The sequence below is a fragment of the Strix aluco genome, chromosome W, assembly GCF_031877795.1.
Source record: "Strix aluco isolate bStrAlu1 chromosome W, bStrAlu1.hap1, whole genome shotgun sequence".
In the NCBI taxonomy this organism is placed as follows: Eukaryota; Metazoa; Chordata; class Aves; order Strigiformes; family Strigidae; genus Strix; species Strix aluco.
Window position 1 is genome coordinate 5,608,299 of NC_133970.1, and position 19,841 is coordinate 5,628,139.

A 19,841-nucleotide genomic window follows, 5' to 3' on the forward strand; every position below is an offset into this window, starting at 1 on the left:
ATACTCTTAGAAGCAAGAAACATTTTTTGACCGAGGAAAGAGATTTCCAAAGAGCACCCTGAAGGATCCAGATAGAGAACAAGGAATATACCCACTGCACACTCTCCAAAGATGCCAAGAAGCATGAGAACTCACATTACATTGGCATCAATGATTTCCTCAAGCTAACCAATTGCTGCAGTAACTATAGCCACAAGTTATTTTATTCCTTATTGCTATTCACTGACTTCTCGTCTTTACAAACATCAATAAAATAAGGCTAGAGTAGTCTAGTTTTGCAAGACATTTCACAAAAAATATAGCATTACTCAGAGTAAAATGGAGCAAGATCGACAACTGAAATAAATGTAGTACTGCACAAAGAACCTCACTTTTATGAATCATAGTGTCAGGGGACTGCTTTTGGATTTCACTGTCATTGCTTTTGAACATATGCATTGAAATTGAAGTCAACTCAATTTATTGTATTAAAAAGTTAAGTTGTTTAGTACAGTTGCAAAACATAGCATATAATTTTCCGTTACTATTAATGTTTGGAATCTGAAATTTATGATTGTTGCATTTTCCCAGACATGTATTCTGATTAATTTAAAAACTGAGTCATGGGGCCTCACCTAAGAAAAAAGGCCTTCATTAAACATAATCAAATTAAACATCAATTTTCTTCTCATAAAAGAAAAACTCCTATATAATCAATATAATACAACCAAGATCTTTTCAGAGAACAAGCAAAACAAATACCATGATTTATATCCAATTTGTGACTATAGGCACATCGAGATCTGCTTTTATCTCACTCTATCATGGACAGATTCTCAGCCTTTATCACTGAAAACACCAGATGAAGCTACTCTTGTTTTGCTTCTTCAAAGGAACTTAATTACATTAACAACACGAACAAAAAATTGCTGATATTTTAGCTTTTAATATAAAATACTACAGGAAAGTTGCTCAGAAGATAATTAAACAGTAGGTATATTTAAGGAACCTTTAATTTGGTGAAAACAACAGTTCAGTAATTTGAAGAACAAAAAAGGTCTCATCCTTTTCTTTTATATTCATTGGTAATATCCCCATAGAGCAAAAATAAGTTCCAAATTACAAGTAAATAGTTTAAATTTTCTTACACAAAAAGTCACCTAAAATGGTTGAAAGTGTCGAGCAACAGAAAAGTTCATTTATTAGAAGCAAATGTGAGGCTTTCCCCTATTTGTATTTTTCCAAATTTGCCCTCTGTCTAGAAGAAAATTCAAACCAAAAATTTTGATCACACATCCCCACACATAAGCCAAGAAATAACATCCATATTTAGATACTTAGACACATGATCAGGTCTGCATTGCATATTGTAATGTTAGACAAATTGCTGGTCCACATTTTTACACATTGCAATGCATTGTTGCAAAAATAATTTCTGCAAAATAGCTTTAGCTTTTCCCAGAAATAAGAGGAACCTGATCAAGCATCCAAACCCATGAACCAAAGGCAGCTTCAGACTTTCAACAAATTGCTCTGACAAATTAGGTAATAAATTTCTATCATTTCATGTGCCAAAGTAATTTTTCAAAAGTAAACTAATTAAACAATGCATTTCTAAATCTGCAAACAGACAAAGCATCATATTTCAGATGAACCAAAGTACAATGAAACTAGTAGATTTGGTCAAGTTTATTGTTGCTGCTTAGAAGTGCAACATAAAGTTCACTCTTATTATCCAGAGAAAACTTAGGAACAACTGTGAGAGCAAGAATCAAATTATTTACCTTAGTGGCAAAGACAAAAATAGGAAATAACTCAAGCAGCCTCCAGGCAAAGCAGTGTGCTGAAAACATCTCCTATTGTACTGGTAACAGATCAACACAAGGATGGACTGCAGTGTGCAACTGCTGAATTCCTGCTGTCTACCAATATCAGTTTATCCAACATCTACTTCTGAAAAACTAACACCAAAAACAAAGGCCCCAGAGAGTACATACAGTGCCCCCACACATCCCAACATACTTTTTGGGATAGGACAGATGCACCATGCCTAAAAAAAGTCCCTGCAAGTAGGAACAATCCATGCTAGAGAACTGAGATCTTCCTAGACTAGATTGGATTTAACTGGTTATATATAGTTTGGTTTTGGCTTTTGACTAAACAATGCCTGGAATATTTTTCAAACTATGAACCTGTTCAGTCCAGAAAGTAGAAAAAAAAAAAAATAGGGCTAAAAGGACAAAGTGTATATTAAAATGGAACCCAACATGTCTTTAAAAACTTCTAATGCCATGAGGGACAGCCAGCTCCTCTTCTAGACTAGTTAAGTTGAAAAGAGGTGGTCACTAATATCTCAGCAAAGAGGAAAACCAGGAAGATTGTAGAATTCTCATGAAAGTGATGCTTTTTCTACAAATTCAGTTAAATTTAGAGTTTAAGAGAAGTTTAAAGACTTCAACTAAGAATAATCATGATAAACTCCTTGCTGTAAACCATGAAATATATCCTTTAATTCTCTGAAATGTGGCATAATTTACTAGAGAACTTCAGAGAAAGTTATGACATGCTTGATCCACCTGGCAGTGCATGCACATGAAAGATGCTTAGTCAGTTATTACTCTGGCCTTCCCATATGCAAATGCAGTTGCTGCCAGGAACTCTAAGACAGTGATTACAAATTTCAGATTTGTGGAATTACAAACTTTCACAATGGTTATCTTTACAAAAGCACAATCTATAGTAAGCAAGCTGAGTTGCAGCCCTTTCCTTTCCAAAGGAAACATGCTTTTACTCCAGTTATTTCCTTGCAGCACAGCTGCTTGCCCCACTGATTTCAGTGAGTACAACAGTATGTCTGCTTCAGCATCAAGAGACTTATTTTGGAAATAAATTTGAGTTGAACTCTAAAGTTTTCTTAATGAGTTAATATTTGCCAATTTTGTCTTTGTAGAAGTCCTATACATGAAGGATTTAAACAATGTTTAAAATTGATACTCCCTTTTTGTCTAGTTTTCAGCTGTACCAAAAAGTATTGGTGAGTAGCTCTGCTGTGCTGCCCAGAAGACTGTGAGAAGCATCAGAAGTTGGCTCACTGAGCCAACACAATCTGTATACAGCTTTTCGTTTGGAATACTCCCTTTCTTGTCACTCCTACCTAGAAGATGAGCGCCTAATTGATTACTCTGTTTCACAAGTGAGACTGCTTCCAGCAGTGTTAGAACTCAAAGATGGACCATCATGTTACACAAATGCCATGGAATTTTATGCTGCTACAACCTATCACTGACTACAAATTATAGTTATTACAGGTTCTGAAAAAGTAATCTGGAATGAAAAAAAACCCCTAAACACACAAGCACAGAACACAGAAAAATCTAGAAGCATTGTTTTAACTCTATGACATAAAGATGATTAAGCAGCAGTAAATTTTTTAGTTGCACCTGTAAAAAATATGAAGACGAGCTTTGAAGAAATAGCAAATCTTCACTCAAATTTCAGATCATTACAGCTGAGAAGGAAGACTTGTAGTGAGCAATGAAAACCTGTGTTTAAAGTTCTGTGTTGTACATATAATGAAATCCTATAACAATCTACACAATAAAGAAGTAGCATTTGGCATTAGATTCTGCAGTGAAATTAACACTTTTTTTTTTTTAAAAAACAACAAAGTCTTTTTAGGTGATATTTGAAGACCCAAAATGTGTTTCCGCACAAGTCTTAAAAAACATGCACTCATTTGTCCTAGAACTAAAACTTGCATTACATATGTGGTGCTTATTTTGGAAAGCCAATTCTTCAAATAAATTATAAACCAACTCAGACATCTCCTTAACACAGACAGTTTCTCTCATTACTCATATCTGTTTCATACTTTAAAGTAAAATTTGTCTTGTTCAGAATGCAGTAACTGTAAAACTGGTAACAGCTCCCATCTCAGCATAGCTATAAGCAGCAGCAGAGAAAGTATTTGCTGAAGTTCTGAAAAGGAAGGATAGCAAACATGACCTCCTCCATTGCAGGCACAAACTTGGAAGGAAAAAGTTTCATGGATTCCCCAACAACATATATTTGTGTTAAAACCAGGATAAAAGACATTCACAGATGTTAAAACCAGAAGAAAAAAGAGTTACAGTTCATTCTGACCTGGACAAAACAGGCCACAAAATTTCACCATAAGACCTCTTAACAAAAATACTATGAAAAAAAATTCCATAACTTTCCTCTGAGCTAGAGTGCATCTTTCAGAAAAATGCTCAAAGATCAGGAGAGAGAGAAAAATGTTGCTTCTTCCTTGTAAATGCCAAAAGGGACCATTGGGATGTTTCAATCTTAATTACATACTACAGCTATCCCATTCATATAATAACTTAACAAAATTTCAAACATGCCTATAAAATTTGATTAAAATGTTACATTGCTTTTTTACAGTACAATGCAAGGCTTATCCACGTTCACAATAAAGGTATGATTTTCAAATTTAAAGTTTATTGAAACACCGTAAAAAAAGTTGTATAGACTTTGAGTATACATAGCATTAATTTTAGCTTAAAACAAGTCAATTTCACCGAGTTTTATAATGAATGGGCATTAGTCCCTTAAGACAGAATGACTATCTAAATGGCGTTTTGAACTAGCTCAACTAATTCTATTTTAAACTGGATTTCAGATAAATCACAGCAATGATGTTGTACATAACAAAGCCAGAAGACATTATCTTGTGGGAGGTATGGATGAGAAAGGAAAAACAAAGGACAAGAAATACAAGGAGGTAAAAGAAGGAAAGATAAAGCAAAATATACTAAGCTACATGGAATAAGAGGGATGCAAGAAGTAGAATAACGATTCTAAAAGGCAACACCAAAAAAGATTTGCTACAATCTACTAAGCAATATAGGATGAACTAAATAAAGCATGTTTATCAAAATTACATCTCCTAATGGATTAAAATGTTTATAAAAATGGCACGGAGTAAAACAGTGAATGCTATTTCTCTCAGTTGGAATGAGGACATTGTGGAAACAACATGAATATTTCCTATATCAGTCAGCTGTTGACAAATAGACTTTGGCTTATGAAAAGATATCTTTATGAATTATGAACCTTTTAAAACAGTGGAGTCCACCTAATTATTTAGCATAACATATTCTAGGAAGTAGGTTACCAGTAATCTGGGGAAAAAAAAAAAAGTAAAACTAAAAATACACATGAAAAATCTGAAGTTCAAAGACACTTTCTCCAAAATCTGCCTGGATGAACACTCAAAGCTTGATTTGTAAGAGAAACATAGTTACAACATTATTCTTTCCACGAAACTTATTTCTAGTATCATTTTAAAAATCTTATTCTAGATACAACAGCAAAGAGACTGATATCAGATTCAAACATTTTTTTCCCCAGGAAAATATGTCCCAAGTTATTTCAGAATATTTAAGAAATATATGACTTCAGAAAACACAAAATACACAAAAACATTGCAGCAAAGTTATAAACCTGACTTTAAAATTAATGCATTGCTCATGTATGGTGCAGCTACTAGAGTCATTAAAACCTTTACACATTACTAAAATATACTATAGAAATAACCACATACAATGCAGACTACAAAAAAGTCTACTTCAGAAGCATTTTCTAAAGCATACATGCACTGTAAATGGCTCCGAGGACTCTATAAATTACTGATTTTCTGCACATAGAATTGTGTGAATTCAAAGTCTATCCTTTTGAGAAAAGAGCTGAATTCCATCAGAAAGTTTTCAGTATTCACTATCAAGAACATAAAAGTTTCATCTGAAATCTTTAGACTAAGCTGACAGCAAAGATGTCATAATTTTATGTCCGACTCATACCCATTATTGTTAGAAATGGAAATTTTGCCTGTTTTGAATCTCAAAAAGGGAGAGGGGAAATGTTCATATTTCCAGGATAAAGAGAAAACATTTAACAAGGAGGCTAATATTTTACAAATAAGTAATCGTCCTCCTGAACTATTAAGTCTTTAAGAGTCAATACAATCAGGTTAGTAGATAGAGAACAGACGTAGCACAATAAATTCATTATACATATATCAACTTTGTACACACATGCACATAAACAGTTATACATTCACAAAGATGATTTCTACATCATTTATCATCAGATCAACTTTGTAAGAAAACATTTTAATCTCTAATTCATAAGCAATGATATATCTGGAACTGCATTCGTAAATAATCCTGTATACAGCTGAAATCCTCTCCCCTGCCACATTATTTGTCTATTTTTGAGACATGACAGCTCTATAAACATAGCTATGTAAGAAATTTAAATGCTTTAAATGCTAAACATCAAAAAAGAAAGGAACCCTGACCAGTTAGTAACATTGATTTCACAATGTGAAATGATCTACTTCAGTCTGAAAACAAAGAAGCCAAAATTATAGTACCAAGAAGAAAAGCAATCTTATAAAAAAAAAAAAAGCGTTAAATCTGCAGAAGAGACAATCAATCAAATATCAAACCTACAAACTATTTTGAATAATTTCCTATTCATTTACTAATTTGAAAATGCCAGCTCACTGTTTATGAGTTCCTTTCCTCTTTCCACATACACTGGACCATAGAGACAATATCTGAATTCTCCTAAAGACAGAACCTTTTCATAAGCTTATTGTTACACAGCCTAAAGTGTGGAGGCTTCTCAACAGAGTTGTATTTATAGTGTAAAAGAGACAGATGGGACTTTGTAACTGCCTTCTTATTTTATCATGTGAAAACATCCTTTGTAAAAACCACATTTAATTTCCAATTAAAAATATAAAAGAATCTTAGGGCTTGTATACGTAGTATTTCCTACCACTCCAGCTATGCTGATTTAGTTGCAGTAGTACCAGTTCCTTATACAGACACGCTTAAACCAGTTTAAATCATTCATATAGCAGTTATGTTTCACTAGATAAATTACCAGATTAAACTAATGTAGCTGAAGTACCCTTTAAGTGTTCCCACATTAGGAACTTGCATTGGAGTAAACAAATCATTTCAGTTACACTGTAGCAAGATTTCCAATAATGACAATCCTGTAGACAAGTTTCACTTTGTTCCCCAAAATCACCATATAAGCAAGCATATAAACTATCAAACATTTGCATTTAATTTCTAACCACAAGAGTAGCAAATCTAAAAGGAGTTTACAAGATATAATGCAATTAACATTAAAAAAATCTTACCTTTATTAGATTTGGATGACTTGTTCTTGTTAGGTTTAAAACAAGAGCTCCTTGATTTATCTTCTCTATCCTTAATAAATTTCTGCACATCATCCAATGAAAGCTTTTGAAGGACAACTACAGGCTTAGCTCCTTTATTTAGATCTTCAACTAGCCCAATCTTCTCTACTTTGTCCTTCTGTTCACCTTTAAATTCAGTTTTCCTTGACTCCCGAGTAACATTGCCATCTTTATCACGCTTGATTTTTGGAATGACAAAATGTTTCAATGCGCCAGATCTTGCCCCCAACAAATAACTGGGAAACTCTGCTTTATTGTCAGCATGTGCTTTATTACCATCTACTTTACTCTTATTACCATCTATCCTTCGCTCATCCTTGCTGTTGGGTGATTTAAAACCAGGTTTATCAGGTCTTGATTTACTAGAATCTCCTTTAACTTCCTGTTTAATACGAGGACTGTCAGGTCTTGATTTCTGATCCCCAGAAGAAAACCTTTCCCTTGATTCACCAGACTCATGTCTATGTTTCCTTTCAAATTTCTCAATTTTTGAACCATCAGATTTAATACCATGCTTAGAATCATGTTCATTTTTGTTTGAGGATCTCAAATATTCTGACCTTCTAATCTTGGATGGATCTCCCCTGTATCTCTCTGACTCCTCCCTGTCCTCAGATCTTTGTTTAAGGCTATCATTGTCACGCCTTGGTGTATCCGAAACTGAGCACCCATCAGGCCTTTGTTTTGTTGGATCAGATCTACTTTCAGATTTTATCCTTGAAGGATCAGATTTCACATCTAGTTTATGCCTAGATATTTCAATTTTCTTATCTGAAAACAGTTTACTTGAGTCTCTCCTGTTATCATGTCTATGCTTTGGCATTTCGGGCCTGCCTTCACTCTTCTGTTTTGGCATTTCAGGCCTCTGCCTTATTTCCTGCTTGCCATTATTTTGTTTTCCCTCATTTTGTTTCATCTCCGTTTGCCTGCTCTCGTTTTGTTTTGATTCTGTCTGTCTGTTCTCATTTTGTTTCACTTCCATTTGTCTTTCATGCTTGCTTTCATGTTTAGCTTCTACCTGTTTGTTCTCATTGTGTTTACTTTCCAACCGCCTGCTCACATTTTGCTGAAATTCCATTTGTCTGTTTTCATTTTGCTGGATATCTGTCTTTTGACATTCAAAGTCTGACGTTTTCCTAAAAATCTCGGGATGGTTTTCAAGTTTAAATTTAAGAACTCCAACAGTATCTTCTTGGGGAACACACACAAACCCATCATTATACTGCTTCATTTCTTCAGGGTTTTTGATGGTGTCCACATCTTGAGTTACTGTTGCCTGAGAATCTGCTCTTCCTGCTTGCTGCAGATCAATACTAACCATCAAGGCTGGCCTCGCCCCATTTCCTGCAGAACCTGTCTCCTGAGAAGCTGCTCTATTTCCTCCAGTAGCACCTCCAGCCTCCTGTGGTTTGTTTTCTTGTTTTCGCTTCTTCAGAGGCTTATCTGAAAATTAGAAGAGAAAAATCACAAATGCTATATATAGAAACAGATAAACGTCCAAGCAAAAATGTCCATTCCCCTCCACCCCCACCAGTTAATCTTCCTCAGCATGTATGTGCACACACAACAAAACCCTTTGAATTTAAAAGCAAGAATAGAACTTCTCTAACTAATACTTTTTAATGTATTCAGGCTATCATTTATTGTCAGTCTACCACACATGCCAATTAATCATTAAAAAAACACCCTCAAAACATGAAATCATCTAATAAAGCAACTATGATACATAACGACCCAAAAAAAAAAATTTACACTTGAAGCAAGTTTTGAGGAATACTACTATAAAAGATTCTCTTCTACAGATTCAGCCTGCTTCATTATACATGAATTAAGCAAGGATCTGCAATGATTAAGACAGAGGTTCTCCCTACTTGGTTCAGTGCATCAGTTGGACTTCACACATATTGTAGCCAGGGAACACACAAACAATGAACAAAAATTATTAAAATAACTCCAACACTCCATGCTTCTCTTTGAAACAAGGAGTATATCAAGAGTTGCAGTCTATACCATAACACATATGTATTAGGTGAGGGGCCACTACACACTTAAAAGCTTGAGTATTTTCCCTTTGCAACCATAATGCTTGTCATGGATGAAATAAAAAGTTCAGTGATAATTTTATGTAGTGTCAAGAGCTTGACTCTGCAATAATCCTTTCAGTTTGTACAAAAAGAAAAAATAAAATCATTAAGAGTAGAATACAGAAAAAGTGAGCCAACCACACACCCTGTAATTTGGTAGACTTCATAGAAATGAGAAGCACATGGAAATATCAAAAAGAGTATGTTCTATTCATTTAAAATACAACCTATTTATATTATCAACATGGTACTCTAAAATTAATTTCTGCCATGAAACTCAAAAGCCCTACATGCAGTAAAGCTTATATTCCATTTCTCAACTACCATTTTGTAATTTGTCAAAAAAAGCAATTATTTCCTCTGTAATCAGGGAATATGATTTTAAGTCTAAGTAATGACCAAACACAGGTTGGAAATTCTGTTATAGATCTACTGTCAAAACTCTAGACCACAAATGCAATATAAGAAAAATAACTTATTTTGTGCCTAGATTTGTGGTGCCTTATCACCAGATGCAATAAGCCAGCTCTCTTTTTGGGAGCAGGGGAAGGATAAGGAGGATGCAATCAAGGAAGAGGGAATTAAACTCTAAGGGAAAAAAAACCCAACAACCTCTCAAATTGTAAACCAGAATTATAACATACAACTTCTAATTTCTTCTATACTTGTAGAAGATTCTTATTCAGAAGAACTAAAACTTTGAAGGATCATTTCCAAAATTAACATTAGAACACAGTAACAAGTAGTAACATGGTCAATTCCTGTGATGTGAATGTGTTTGTGGTTTTTTTCCATCATTTTCATTCTCAAATCTATTTGTATATCTCTAACTTCCTAAAACTCAAAAATTACATGCAACATTTAATGGTTGGAATAAAGACAGATACAATAAACTCCATGCAGAAACTGGCCAACTGCAAATAAGGAACTTTGAAAAGTTCAACAAAAACCTATAGGAACACCTGTCAACTTTATGGTAGACATGTGAAGCAAAATAAATTTGCCAAATCAAAGGTGCAGCTTTTCAGCATGGCAATTTTTGCTTTTCCTGTACAACAACAACTGTTGGATTTATATGAGACCTTATATAGATTAACTTCCCTACACTGCTTATTAAAACAAATGTTTTTTTTGAAACCTTAATGCAGTGACAAAAATTCTTTTTCTCCCTGTGACTAAGAGGGCTTTGACCTCACTGAGCTTCATGGCAGGTGTTAGGAATGGCCACGAAGTAGAAGCTTCCAGACTGATAGATTTCACATTTGATTTCTTTTTTAAACATATACATTAATATACATACATACACACACACATATCACTACCTTATTTCTCAATTAAAACTATTTAAATTTTGAAACACAAATTGAGAAACTTGTGTTCTTAGGAAAAAGCCTGTCAGCTTTTTCATTTTAATCCAGAACTGTCAGCCACACTGAAAAAGTCCTGTAAAGCTCTGATGGTGGATCTAACAGTAGCCTTTAAGACATTACTGTTACCAGTTATCTGCCCCATTCCTTTAACTGATGTTATCACCCGTAGCAGAAAGGAACACACATTTCCGCAAGTGCATTTCATCGTCCAGTGCATCAGCTTAAGGCACTAGTGAAGATGGTTTGCATTAACCTACCAAACTAAACAAGTCAGCTAAGAGCCAAGCAAATGTTTCCTTCTGCTACCCCTACTATAGGAGCAAGGCAAATAGCCAGGAGCTGTGATGCCTCAAACTGCTGTAGCTGGATCAACCAAAACTCACCTTTCAGAGCCCTCATGTTGAGGGCTCCAAGATTAAATAACCAAAACAATTCAGGTAGGACCAATTTTCTCTCTTGAACTTCCATAACTGACCAGGCTCAAAATGCTGCTCTTCATCACCATCCAAACTGTCAAATTGTAAGTTGAGAACATATAAATAGATGATCACATCACAACTTTGCATATTCCCTCTAAATACAGAGCTCTCTTGATGAACCTTCTTCATTTCTCTTGATAACTGAGTACTGATGTTTTAGTAAGTTATAACCACAACCTGTTGACATCTTCTCTGTGAAGAAAGGGATGCCTTCAAAGTTTTCTTTTCCTAAATGGCAAGGTGATTGCAGACGTAATTACAGATTACTCACAGATTTCTTCATATTTCCAGTGCATCTTGATGGCGATCCTCAGAACTAGACTTGATCAATACTGTTTTGCTTCTATGAGATTTCTGGATCTAGGACAAAAAAGCTGGCCCAAGTATATGAAAATATCAAGTTGAACTAGGGCATTAAAGGTAGGATGAGTACAGAGGACCACTATCTTCATTGAGCATAATGGAAAAACTCCACTGAATGAGAACAAAAACTTTTTAGGTTGCCATCATAGCTGCAGAAATATGAAAGGTGAAAAACACCATTGGGCTTTGAGGGCTTTATCTTGAACTCACTTTGAACTATATTAGAATAATCAATAGAGTATCAGAGAAGTGAGGAGAGAGTAATTAACCCTCTAAAAACAGATGTCTTCAGGTCTTCTCTTTTACAATCAAATATATGCAAGTTTGCATAAATCTGCCTTGTTAAGGCATGAGTCCCAAGACCTCTTAGAGTCTTAACAAACGGATGAACTTAGGAACTTTTACAATATCCATTCAAATATACTTCATATCCTTCAAGGCATCAGTATCCAAGCTTCGTCCACTTCATTCCATAGTAGAATTTCTTTTTATTATCAGGATCTAGGACTTTGCCAAAATATCAGACTAATATTTTTCTTTCAAATCCTGCAGACCTAGGTTCAAAGCTTGCCACAGTTCTGAACAGGTAGGCTCACAAGCTCTTGAGACCAATAAAGTGTGATCAGGATCTTTTTCCTTCACTCTTTGTAACAGTTTTCATAGTAAAAGGAATATGTAGTAAGCCACAGAAGAGCTTTCTGACTATATTAAAGATCAGATATCCAATTTTGTTGTTTTCAGATTCTTTTTCTTTTTAGAAAAATTATTCACTCCTCCTCCCCCCCGAATGTAGATACATCCAAAATATCGAAAATGTATCTATATTTTGTTCAATTCCTTGAACAAATTTATGACAGTTCAGAGTGTAGTCTGATCCCAGTTATTCTATGTATGCATTCTTTTGGCTTGGCAAATCTGCATGGATGTTCTCTTTACATTGCAACATGCTCAGTACCTTGGTACTCAAAGCAAGATCATAAGCTACCTTATTCTAAAAAATAGCAGAGATGTTCTGTCAAATGAAATGGGTCACTGTGGTGCAAGAAACAAAATATTACAGGAACCATAAGTTTGAAATGGAAAAAAAGGGTTAGCTGGATTTCCAAGCAGTTATGTCTCACCTGTCCCGTTATGAACAGTATTCCTGGAGACAGGTTGTGGCCTTCATCTTTGGAAATATCTGCGTGTCAAAACAATGAGTACTTTCAGATTTAGAAATTAATTAATTACGGCAGAACCTTTGTGCAAAAACACATTGCACTGGAATAACCACAGGTTCCTTCGAATACATTTCTGCTGAAACTGCAAGTCAATTGTGATTTGAAGAATATCCATCCTGAAAACGGATATGCTCGGAAGCTGAGCAAGTATTAGGGACAGCAGCTGGATGAGGGGAGCTGGTATTAAAGAAGTATCTCCAATTCTTCCATTTAATGTGAAATCTTTCCAAAGCAGCAGCCAGAACATCACTAGAGCTGAAGTCTCTGATGTTGCTGCTTTCTTGCAAACCCGATGACTGTCTTAAATCCCAGATTAAACTCTTTCAACAAATGAGTATAATAGGATGATAGCTTAAAAACTTCTAGAACTGCTTGTCCTAGCAAACTGAAATGGGCCTTTTGTAAATATCTGTGAAAAGGTAACAAGTCTAAATAAGAACTACATGCATGGTTGCTAAGCTTTGTTTCAGCAGAATGGTAACATTCTGCTCTATTAATACTGTTTGGTAGACTTCAAAATCCAGAGATTTCTGAATGATCTTGAAGACACAACAGGCAAAATTACAACTTCCCCATTTACACCTTGTAAGGGATTCAGTTGGAGAGTTCATATCCAAGATGGTTAAATGCGAATGTACTCCTCTTCAGAACCACAAAGAAGATTGATCCTCTAATGCTCAATTCTCAACAAACCATTTTGATGACTCCAGTACAAGCTTTCTTTTTTTAAAGCATAACAATTAGGAGTTTAATATTTTAAAGCTCTAACACTCTGCAGAGATTATTAGGATGTCTCCACCCATTTGAAATACCACTTATTTGCATTCTTTAAATCAGCAATGAATAAATTTATACCAAATATATCAGTCCTAAGCATTTATTACTTTTTGTCAAACCTTCCATTTTTGAACATCAAAGACAAGTCGGCCAGAGGCTTATCTTATTTAAGCTAACAGTCAAGACTAGGAATTTTCAACAAATACCACATAACCATATGCCTAAATAACAAATCTGTGTTTACTGACAACTGTTTTATTTTCCTAGTTATTTTTCACAGATCTCTTCAAAGCTGTCCAAGCACCCTGTCCTCCCCAACTAACAGTGTTGCATAGACCACATGAATCTAAACCAATCAATATAATCTGGATACAAGGAAGATTTAAAATTACTTTAATGGTACTGATGGATGGCCTATCAATGGAGTGAGGGCAAATATCCATTCTTATCTTTCTACTCTTTCATGAACGTTTAGCATTACTGGCCATGAGAGTTTGCTCTCACCTGACACACACCCCCCAACCATATTCCAATAAGCAAAGAATTAAACAACCAAAGAGACCCCTTCCTATCAGTAGAAGAGATTCCCACAGCACCAGCTCCTCCCCTTGAAGGAGAGACTCATCAAACAAGTAAAATATTTTAGTCTCGCTGCTTGCTCCTTTACAGAAGAAACTAAGAAAGTACAGTCATGGTCTTGGTATAGGAAGCTTTATAGAACAGAACATAATTCCAAAGGCTCCAAAGTAGAGACCAGAGGGCTTCCAGCTGCTGCAGTTCAGAGGAAGGGATTTCTGAGAATCTGAACAGAAACAGCTGCTAATTTTTAGTGATCTGTCAAGAGACTTTATCAAACTTCTGGTCACTATGAAAAAAAGAAAGTCCATCAGGAGGGATGACCAAACTCATTCAGGAAAAAAAAGAAAACAAAACAAACAAAAACACCACCCCAAAAAGACTACAGGAGTCTCTGGCATGCCTTAGGGTATAGCAGAATTCAGAATCTTCATTTTGGTAAAATTTTGCTTGTTTTCTTAAATATGACAATAATGTAAACAGCATAGCACTTAAGGATATGGTGTAGTTGAGAACTGTCAGTGTTAGGTTGGACTAGATGATGTTCAGGGTGTTTTCCAACCTAGATGATTCTGTGATTCTGTGATAACTGGAGAATGAAATATGATCTTACAAATTTTTCTACTTAAGGATGTTTGGTAACTCATTATTTCCTGTCAACTATAGTAATACAAAAGAAATATTACACTAGAAAATAAGAAGAATTGAACTATAACAAATTATAATCAAGCATCTCCACTCATTTAGAGACTGGAAGCTGTAATTTAACCTCCCTGAATTTAATATTGATTTTACAAACACTATGATTTCAATTTATTTATGAGATTTTTCTGACACAAATTCTAGGTTTTATCCATGTGTTTGCTTTTTGAAGAATTATAGTTTTGTAAACTCAATTGTTAAAAAATCTGAGTAAAACCTGAAGTGCAATTACTTTTGAAATACACAATGCAGTGCCTAATTTCACAAGAAACATTCAACACACTAACAACAGACTTAATGAAAACTAATTATTTTATATATCACTTCCAGATTAACATATCCAATTAAGTTTCAAATTCATTTGTAGGAACAACAAATTTTAGAAATAAGCAAATGACTTTGAAATTTACTGGTGAACACTTTTAATCTCCCTTCCAGATGTTGATTTCATTCTGACATCACACCTTGCATTCAAAAATATCTTCAATCAACTAGATTCAGTAACATTTATATGGGATGATAGTGAAAAAAGTCTGTGTCATCTTAGGTTAACGTTGGAGCAAACTTAGTGACTATGAACTATAGAAATGCTGGGCTTAAACTCTTAATAAGCTTTATTAATTATATATGCCATTTCTTTATCAAGATTTAAATCTGTTATCAAGAAGTGACTGTCCCAGAACAAAATAAAGTCATTACTGGGTAAGTAATATTATAAATCCTCCCATCCATTTAACAGGTACAATCAAGGGCATATGCTACATGCAAATTATATTTAATTTTCTAATCTTAATTTACGCTACAGATAAAAACAAAATACGCTTCTTACCAAACTTCTGGGTTTTAGGTATTGTCTATACCTGCTTACAAGAGCAGGTTTCTGTGCTACCCTATGTGAAGCACAACCTGGAATAAATGTGGGAATTTGCTTTCATGTTACACAAAAGTACCAAAATAAACTAAAACACCATTAAAAAAATATGCCTCTACTTTTTTTTTTTAAAAAAAACGTGTTTTTCACTCAATCAGTATTTCATTCTTTAAAAAATATAAAAGAAAGTAATATTTCCCAGATAGATGGAAACATCGCAACACTTCACTGCAATTTCTCTAGACAGAAGAGGAATTTCTTCCCCTTACTATTCTTAAAACACATCTGAACACAAACCAAAAGAAGTCTCTCATCTATAGGAAGTGGACATTGAAAACCTGCTTTTTCTTGGGAAAGCTACATGAGGTGCCAGTTTCATCCATTACATAAGGCTTCAAAATGCAGACCTAATGAAAGTTTGTGTACACAAAATACATTATACCTGATTCTCACACTGTCCTACTACGTAGACACACAATCATTTATATTATTTTACACTGTCTCATTTCACCTTCTGGTATTAGTGACTGTAATCTTCTGCAAGATTACTATACAAATGGCTACACTTGTACCTCCATTTTTAAGTAAATAAAATCCCTATAACATGTTTTTGTAAATGAATGGTAATATACTGGTTATAATTACACATTCTGTCATTTCATTCATTGGCTACATAAAATTAGATGTAAACAAACTATTAATTCTTAATAGTGTTCTTCTGTTAGTCTCCTCTTTGAGGGGAGATGGGTAATGGGGAGAAAGGGAGAGGAGCTGGATAAGAACTTAAAAGGTAAGAGAAAAAGTTTACTTACCTATAACTGTAGTTTTGAGTTTTGCTCCGGCAGATTCACACTCTTGGGATGTGTGTGTCTGCTGCTATGGGCTTGGAATGAACTAAAAAAAGAAGGGCCCACAGCAGGCATCCAAATGCCCCCTAACTGATTCAATTATTGGAAATAAAGTTATTACAGCTTCACTTCTTCCTAATTCAAAGAATCTACAGTAAGATTCCGAAGTGGGTAAAATGAATCCTCAGAGGTAAAATATATAGGGGAAAAAAACCCCACAGAAATGAGTAGGTTTGTCTCATTTAAAAAATGCTTCTAATACTTTTCAGTTTTAAATAAAAAATAGCCTCCCAATGAAATGGTTAGTCATTAATGATTTCATGACTCTTCTCACAAACTCCAGAGAACAGTGCCTTTTGCAAGTAAAAATAGAACTCCTTAATCTGTTAAGACAGCTGCATTATATAAAAGTGTCTTTGAAGTAGCCTAAAATCTAACAGTGAACACATAATACTACGTATGGAAGAGCTCAAATTAAAATTTAGTAAATCTGAATAAAATAAAAAACTAAAGCAATTTGAAAAAGAGTATCTGAAAAAAAGATGGGTTACTTTCTGTTTTTTCAAGTAACTTTCAAGGTTATCTTCCCTTTTCCCCTTCCCAGAAGTCTCAGAGCTCCTTTTAACATTAATATCTTAAACACTGATTCACAGTATTTGGGGTTTTTAGAAAATCATGAAAGATCTTGAGGTAGAAACCTTGAACCTGAAAATTAATTCAGTAACAGGTCTAAATCTTGATGAACAAGACGACCTTAATGTAATATTCTGGGAAAGGTTTAGACTGAAAGTGACTGACTAGCTTTGAACTACTTGACTATAAACAAAAATAACCCACTTGTATCTGAACAGTGGCAAAGCACCAGTTAATGCAAAGAACTGAGGTTACCCACATTAAATTTCTCCCTCAACACCTACCCCCCGCTCCCCCCCAGGAAAAAAAGATTACTGAGAAGTACAGAAATTCCTGGGACATAATTTTCTAAAACTCCACAGGATTTCCTGTACTGTCTTGGAGTAGTCAACTTCAGAATGTGAACTAAGCACAGCTCCTGTTAAATGAACAAAATAGGTTCAAAATATAGACCTCCGCTTGTTTCGAAGGCATTCAAGAGCACCAAGTAGTACAGGAAATGTGGCTACTGACAGTCATTAGAAGAAAGTGTGCATGAAGCTTCATTATGTCTAATTTCTTTAGAAAGGTATCCTGATATACCTAAGCAGAGGATGAATCACTTGTGGACTGTTGTGGAAAGAGATAATCCCTTTCTGTATTAACCCTTTTGAATCACTTTTTTTCCACTCAAATAATCCGAGTCTTGATAAACAATAGCTGGATCTAACTGTGATATCACACATCCTTTCAAAAGAGAAGATATGATCTAGTATTGATTGACAGCTTGTATCTGATGAGAGTATAGAGGCCATAGTGAGGGAGGCAACGGGTACTGAAAACCTGAGGCTTGTCATGTTCCATGACTTGTTTGTTCTGAGGCTGTTAAACATAATAGATGTATTAGAATGTAACTTTCAGTGCTGAGTGCTTTGATCTCCAAATCTCCAATTATTCCTTTCATTAACAGATACAGACAAATTACTTGCAAAATTAATCAATACAGAGAGACTTCCTTGATGGAAAAAGTAGGAAGAGGAAATGGACTCTTGTCCTTCTACACAGAGGACAAGGATGAAACCAACTTTTTCAAATTTTGCACCTCTATCATGATGAAAAGACCATATAATCCACTTAATCTAAGATCCAAATAGACCAAAAGGATAGAATTATAAAGACAGAGCTCTGAAAAACACTCAGATATGGAGGCAAAAAGTCTATATTATAAAATCTCTCCTTATGCACAACTGATAGACATTAGGTCAAATCTGCCAGATTTTGCATTAGTGATTTTTGCACTAAGAATTCCTTTTTCAGAAAGCAAAAGCATGACAATCAGGTTCCAGAAAGACATGCTGCTTTTCAAAGGCGGCGGCACTTCTGCATAACCCTGTTAGTTCCACCTCTGGAACGGAGACTGCCTCCTACTTTGAGAGACTTTGGTGGAAGATAAATATTTTAACAGTTTTGTTAGAATTAGGAATTTATTACAGAAAGTACTATAATTTCCAAAGGACTCCAATCTCCATTTCCCACCTGAAACAAACATTATAAAAGGACCTCAGCATTTAAAAAAACACAAAAAAAACCACCTTAGCATTGCCTTAGGCAAGTATAGTAGTTGTATCATTTTTAGCAATAACCTCCCAAAAAACATCTCTGCCTCTCCTCTGGAATAAACAGTTCCACCGCACTACTAGTTCCCAACCTCAGAAAGAACGTGTCATATCCATCCAAAGCCTTACTGTTAAAAAAGAAGCATCTGAAAACCTCTGTTGAAGCACACTACTGTAGAGATTTCATGTCTAAAAAAAGGACAGAGACCACTAATCTTCTATCAAAACTTGCAAGTACAATTCTACTCAAAGTAATTTATGAAAGACAACAACGCGTGCTCACACAGAAAGTGTAGTGTCACTGTAATATGTATTCCCATGACTCAATTACAAAAGCAAACAAAGAGGCCTTCATGCAGATTTTAGCATGTGCTAGCATCTAGAGTAAGATCTCTAGAGGGATGCTTGCTGTATACAGCATTAGCCAGCACTATACATTCCCATTCTAATTCGACCAAGTACATGCTACAATCACACTATTTTCTTGACATAATGTGATCTGAAGTTATAGTATATGTACTAAAATGCACAAATGCCAGGCTTTTGCATAAATACAGTAAGCAACTTCACAAAAATGAATGACATATTTAGGAGTTACTGGATATATTTCTAACAGACATATTCCCATAGGAACAATAGAGGAAGCTTCCTCCTGCAGTCACACCAAACCAAATGGCTATAACTAGAACAATCCCAGAGCATATCAACTTGTAGACATAGTACGAACTTACAAGCAATGGCAAAAGCTTTACCAAAAAATAAGAATCATATTTCTCTAAGGTAACAGCTTTTCAGGAAATCTGTCCCAAGACTGCTAAAAATCCTTCTACTCAATACTATTCATTCACGGTTGAAAACTCAGCAGGAAAGTGAAAAGAGCTACTGTCTAGCATAGGGGCAACTTACCACCAGTGAATAAATGGTGATCATTTGTCCCAATATAAGGCAGCAACTCTTGCACCTGATCCATAGCAATTGCAGGAACTCAGGAAGAACTGAGACCTGGCAGAGGATGCAGGTAGAAGGGAAGCATAAGGTTGGAATCCTTATTTGGTAAGATGGTTATTGAGCAGTGGAGAG

General features: G+C 34.9%; 1 protein-coding gene across 14 annotated transcripts in view; it reads right to left on the bottom strand.

Moving 5' to 3' along the window:
* Positions 1-19,841, bottom strand: part of LOC141917819 (nipped-B-like protein) — a 172,970-nt gene that overhangs the window by 61,116 nt on the left and 92,013 nt on the right. For 9 of the 14 annotated variants that reach the window (XM_074811411.1, XM_074811409.1, XM_074811403.1 and 6 more), the window contains one exon: positions 7,184-8,686. The exons of 2 other annotated variants lie outside the window; for them this stretch is intronic. In XM_074811411.1, coding sequence (XP_074667512.1) covers positions 7,184-8,686 — 1,503 coding nt within the window. Of the gene's footprint in view, positions 1-7,183; positions 8,687-11,080; positions 12,650-16,497; positions 17,281-19,667; positions 19,764-19,841 lie in introns of those variants that run through there. 3 more of the 14 variants (XM_074811413.1, XM_074811415.1, XM_074811412.1) reach the window with 3 other exon arrangements.